Source organism: Hyla sarda, chromosome 7 (genome assembly GCF_029499605.1).
Source record: "Hyla sarda isolate aHylSar1 chromosome 7, aHylSar1.hap1, whole genome shotgun sequence".
NCBI lineage: Eukaryota > Metazoa > Chordata > Amphibia > Anura > Hylidae > Hyla > Hyla sarda.
Window position 1 is genome coordinate 24,662,544 of NC_079195.1, and position 5,899 is coordinate 24,668,442.

General features: G+C 41.6%; 1 protein-coding gene across 1 annotated transcript; it reads left to right on the plus strand.

The window, feature by feature from the left end:
• The first annotated feature begins 826 nt into the window (after positions 1 to 826).
• Positions 827 to 4,362, plus strand: LOC130282402 (trypsin-like). Its single transcript, XM_056530623.1, has 5 exons — positions 827 to 872; positions 1,039 to 1,192; positions 2,504 to 2,761; positions 3,670 to 3,802; positions 4,207 to 4,362. Exons 1-5 carry the CDS (start codon positions 833 to 835, stop codon positions 4,354 to 4,356), a joined length of 735 nt encoding a protein of 244 aa, XP_056386598.1. The 5' UTR covers positions 827 to 832; the 3' UTR covers positions 4,357 to 4,362.
• The last annotated feature ends 1,537 nt before the right edge of the window (positions 4,363 to 5,899 follow it).

The following is a 5,899-nucleotide window of genomic DNA, read 5'->3' on the forward strand; positions in this document are numbered from 1 at the left end:
GGGTGTAATTAAGGGGGGGGGGAGGAGGGGAGGGAGGGGGTGTAATTAAGGGGGGGGGAGGGGGTTTAATTAAAGGGGGAAGGGTGGGGTTGTAATTAAGGGGGGGTGGGGTGTAATTAAAGGGGGGGGTGCGGGTGGGGGGGTGCCAAGCAAAGGGTCCGCCCCGGGTGCCAAATGCTCTGGGTATGCCCCTGGCACCAGCCTCACCCCTACCTGCGCAGTGTACTGTAAAGGAGTGAGGACCACTGACCGTAATATTTAGAGTGGGCAATCATATTTCAATCAGGGTACTTCTGATTTTAAATTTTGATCTGAATCTGTAAGGAATCTGACTAATTTAATCTGTAAGATCTGCCAAATTGAATCCGAAACAAATAATGGAAGATTCAATCATATCTCTTATTGGAAAAAAGAAAATTGCTCTCAATGACAAAATTCAACAAATGCCCCATAAAAAAAAAAAAAAAAAAAAAAAAAAAAAAAACACTCTTTAGGTCTAAGAGGAATTTGAGACATATGTGATCACTCCCATGCAAAGCACGCCATGATCATGCACCAAAACAACTAAATGTAACCATTACAGAAACACATCCAAATAACGCTAAACACATTGTATACCGATGATAGGTTATCCCTCAAGGCTACAAAAAAGTAGGTGAACATAACATTCAAAACAAAGTGACCTTCATCCATAGTTTACCATGTATATTTTAGGTTATGTGGATATTGATTAACTTTCCCTTGTGATATGAGGGGGTAGGGGGTGATTTCCTGATAAGTTTTTGGGTATAAATATCAGTCATTCACGCTCCATACTAATCTCGGATCCACCATGAAGTTTCTTCTGATCTGTGTGCTCCTCGGAGCAGTTGGTGAGTCTTGTGGGTCCTTCCTTCCAGTTCCTCCGACATCTTTCTGTTCTACTAGGTTTGAGGTTCTGTTCTTTTCCTTGATGATCCATTTAATTTCTCTAAAATGGAATATTCATGAGAAACCAATAGTAAGAGTATATAACGTGGTCCATTATATCCTTCTCAGCTGCTTTTGAGGATGATGATAAGATTGTAGGAGGTTACACCTGCACCAAGAACTCCGTCCCCTACGTGGTGTCTCTGAACTCCGGCTACCACTTCTGTGGTGGATCCCTGATCAACAACCTTTGGGTCATCTCTGCTGCTCACTGCTACAAGGCGTAAGTTACTTCTATTCAACCTAAGACTAAACCTTTCTGTTGAAGTCGCCTATTAGCTAAGTGGAACCACAGAACAATGTTGCATGTTTTATTGTGTTGGAGCCATTGATGCCTCTATGATCTGGAGGGAAGCCATAAGATGGTGAAGAAAACATGTAATCTCACCCTGTGTGTCTGAGGTGTCTCGAAGGCCCTTTGTGGTATTACAACTGCATTAAATGGCTCATTGTAGGTTAGGGTCTCATCACAGCATTAATCTGTCTACCCCGAAGGGTAAAAGTGTCAGTGTAGCAAACTAAAAAGTTAAAGAGATACATTCTTTTTTTTTAATCAATTAATGCCATAAAGGTAAACAGATTTGTAAATGACTTCTATTTACAAATCTTAATCCTTCCAGTACTTATCAGCTGCTGTATACTACAGAGTAGGTTCTTTTCTTTTTGGATTTCTTTTCTGTCTGACCACAGTGCTCTCTGCTGGCCCCCCTGTCCATTTCAGGCACTGTCCAGAGCAGGAGAAAATCCCAATAATAAACCTCTCTTGCGCTTGACAGTTCCTGAGACAGACAGAGGTGTCAGTAGAGAGCACTGTGGTCAGAAAGGAAAGAAATTTAAAAAGAAAAAAAACTTCCTGTGGAGCATACAGCAGCTGATAAGTACTGGAAGGGTGAAGATTTTTAAATAGAAGCAATTTACATCTGTTAAATATCCTGGCACCAGTTGATTTTACAAGTACCATTTTAATACTGAACTTTAAGGTCCATTGTCACTCAAAAATGACCTGAGGTAAACCGACAGCTGTTTCTAGTATAGGCGCCAACCAAGGGAACAGTAGTAGAAGACTTTAATGTGCAGTTGCTGAGGTGATCTTCAGTGTTGAAGGAACCACATAGAATTGAATTGAATGAATTGAAGAGACAATGACTATTGATTAGAAAAACCCAAACAAAAGGACAATTTTGCTAAATATGGTCATGGAAAAATGACAAGTTTTCTTAAGGAGTTCTTTGGTTGTTTGTTACCCGAAAGATACCAGCTCTGTATTTAGTGCAGACAGATGAGAAGACAAGCTAATATATTTTTAGTGACATATATATTATATTAGAAATTAATGTGTGCAAGTGTGATTCTTCCCCCTTGTGACACTACGCCCACTCCCATAGACTTACATTGAAGGGGTGTGGCCGTGACATCACGACCCAGCAACCCGCACCCAGATTTCTGAACTGAATGTTCAGAACACTGTTGCAGTGGAGTATCTCTTTAAGAGCTATAGTCTTCAGTCTTCTTACTGTTCCATATTTTCATTTAGGAGCTTTCAGGTGAGACTGGGAGAACACAACATCGCTACCAGTGAAGGCACCGAGCAGTTCATCAACTCCGCCAAGGTCATCAGACATGGAAGCTACAACTCCAGAACCCTGGACAATGACATCCTGTTGATCAAGCTGGCCTCTGCCGCCACCCTCAACTCCTACGTCAAGGCTGTTGGTCTGCCCACTGGCTGCGCTTCTGCTGGAACCAGTTGTCTGATCTCCGGATGGGGAAACACCCTGAGCAGTGGAAGTAAGTCATAATTCAGTACGGTGAAGAACATTTGGTCAGTGGTGAGTGGAATACTATGGTTGCTACCTTAGGTGGCACAATCCTATAGTGTAAATTGTCTGCAATTTACTCTAATAAATTATATTAGTTGACTGCATAGTCTTATAATTTTATGTCACCTATAACAGCGTACCAAGAATGGTCAGAATGAAACTTTGCAGAATAGGAGCGTGGTCTGATGCATGATTTCAAACAAAAAGGGGCTTGTAGAACTATATGGCCTTGTGCCATGATAAGAAACTGATCTAGAACTGATCTATAACCTGATGGGACAAAAGATGTGTTTTGGAGTAAATATAAGCTATTCTTTAGTAGAAATCATCCTATAAACCTGGCCATACACACTCTTGTGTCATTGGCTAAACCCACCGATTTAGGTAGGATCAGCCAATCATTTAACGCATATAGGGGCCTCCCAACTGCATCTCAATGGCAGGTCGGGGATGTTAGATTTTACCATGCTTGACCATTTAGTCGGTAATTTAGGGAAATAAGCTGCCTCCAGAGGTGTCTGACTTTCTTTCCCTTCTCTGTTTAAAAGAACATGTATGTGTATGTAAGACTCTTAAACCTCAATGAAAGTCTATGGGAAGGGGGTGCGACAGCCGTCATGCCCCCTCCCATAGACTTGCATTGAGGGGGCGGGACATGACATCATGAGGGGGCAGACGTGAACACAGAAGCCCGTCCCCCGAATTCGGAACATTGAGTTCCGGACGCTGGGGAGCAGAGTAACCCTTATATAACCCTTATATACAGTAGATGTTGGCTATCCTAAATAATGATGTTTTAATACTTTGGATCCTAAAATGATGTAAGTGTTCATTAAAAATTCAATATTATAACCTTTTATATTCTTTTACTTCCAGCAAGCATGCCCAACCTCCTGCAGTGCCTGAACGCCCCCATCCTGACCGCCTCCCAGTGTAGCAACGCCTACCCCGGAGAGATCACCGGCAACATGATCTGTGTTGGATATCTGGAAGGAGGCAAGGATTCCTGCCAGGTAATGTTTCTTCATAGTCTTATGAATTCCATATTAATGATAATAAGATCTAAGCTGAAAAGTTATACCCAAATTTCTTATGTAATATTTAAAATATCATTATTATTATCATTATCATTATAGCCATTTCTTGTTTAATTTCTAATAGAAAAATAATACATTGTCCTTAATCATTTACATATATATTTTACTCATAATGGTCATAAAGGTTAGGAGATTTATGGTTATACAAAAAGAAAATAAGGGACATCAACTTAGAAAGACAACAGGGGTTCTCCCCATGTATCTCTAGAGACTTCTAAGATATTTGAGAAAGATTATTCTTGTTTTGTTCAATTTCCTAGAATAAAAATGTAAAATAGTAATCATATTAAAATTTTAATATTCTCTCTGTATCTCCTCAGGGTGACTCCGGTGGACCCGTGGTCTGCAATGGACAGCTCCAGGGTGTTGTCTCCTGGGGATATGGCTGTGCCCTCAGGAACTATCCTGGTGTCTACACCAAGGTCTGCAACTACAACTCCTGGATCTCCAGCACCGTTGCCGCCAACTAAACATCTTTTCCTCTGGTTGTTTTTTATGTTTATTCTGCTATTATTTTTGCCATTTACAACTTTATAGCAGCTAAAGTGTCAATAAAAACGTAAAGCCAACAACAGACTGTCTTCTTCTCTTTAATGTCCTATTGGCTTTGTAATGTCGGACATGATGTGATGGAATGTAGCATGGAAGGTGGAAGAATTATTGGCTCTATAGGTGGAGATATTAGCAGCAGGAAGAAGGGGATAGAGTAACATTACCACTATGTTAATATTAGTAGTAATTCTTCACCCTGAATATTGTGTTGTTTTATTGAAGGTCTTGTCCAGGTTATTACAAATGGGCCCACATTAATATGCATGTGTGGTACCACGGGTGATGTAGGGAAAATACCTTATCACTTCATGACGCCAGGGCACCATTAGCCTATACACGGTCCGAGGTTGGAGCTTCTCCTGGGCCAGACACAGGGAGTGAAGGAACACACTGACATCAGGTTATGGATAACTGTCTTTATTGAGCAGATGGTATTACATGGACAGTATGGTATAGAGTGAGAGGATGCAGCGTAACCCCTTGGGAGCCCTGTTGCCTTGCTGGGACTTGTGGTACTTTCTACAAATGAATTGATACTGACTTGATAAACTTGTAGACTGATCCTGGTAGCTAGGATTCTTTAAAGGTATTGTAGCCTCCTCCGCCAGGGCATGAACTTCCACCATGCGGATGATCCTTGCAGAGTGACCGGATTGAATAAATTTGATCTGGACCTTCCCGTGAGCACCACACACCACACCTTACACCTTTACCAAATTTGCTCAGACGATCAACTGGAACTGAACTCAAGTGGGGCAACTCCTCCTCCCACTACACTATATGGGGAAGAATTTAGGGGTTCCCATTGGCAGGCAGGGGTCACATAAGGCTCATACCGCTCTCTGCTTAAAGGCACAGTGATGTATAAACAATATACATTAAGGTAACAACAACCAAATTCATTTTAAAAATATATTACTCAATAAAGTACATAACATAACTAATATAATGAGAAGTCTTTTGGTGGGCCCAACAGTTGTGCTGCCAGGCAGCCCAAAGCAGTCCGAAGCCACAGGACAGCCATTGGTGCTGGGACACCACACACATGGTATTACATACAGTTCCTGTGCTGCAGCCTTCCAGGGTTTTCCTGTACTCTATATGTATAAGGTGACATTATTTGAATCTATATGGATTATAATTTACTACCAAAAATTTGCTTATTACCCTGTAGTGTTGATCCATGGGACGCCAAAAAAAAAAAAAAAAAAAAAAACAGTATGCAGATATATGCCAATATTTTTCATCACTTCAAGGGTAGGGTCAGACGTAACGGATCCACAGTGTATTTTACACTGCAAATCCACCAGTGACCCAACCCATAGTGTGCCTCCAGCTGTTGACAACCCCCTCCCCGCCCCCTGGCTTGTTTGCAGCAGCAATACACTGCTCCCAACAGCAACACAGGGTACTCTCAGTGTTCTCATCGTAGAGCTGTGTGGATTGTTGCTGTGAGCAGGC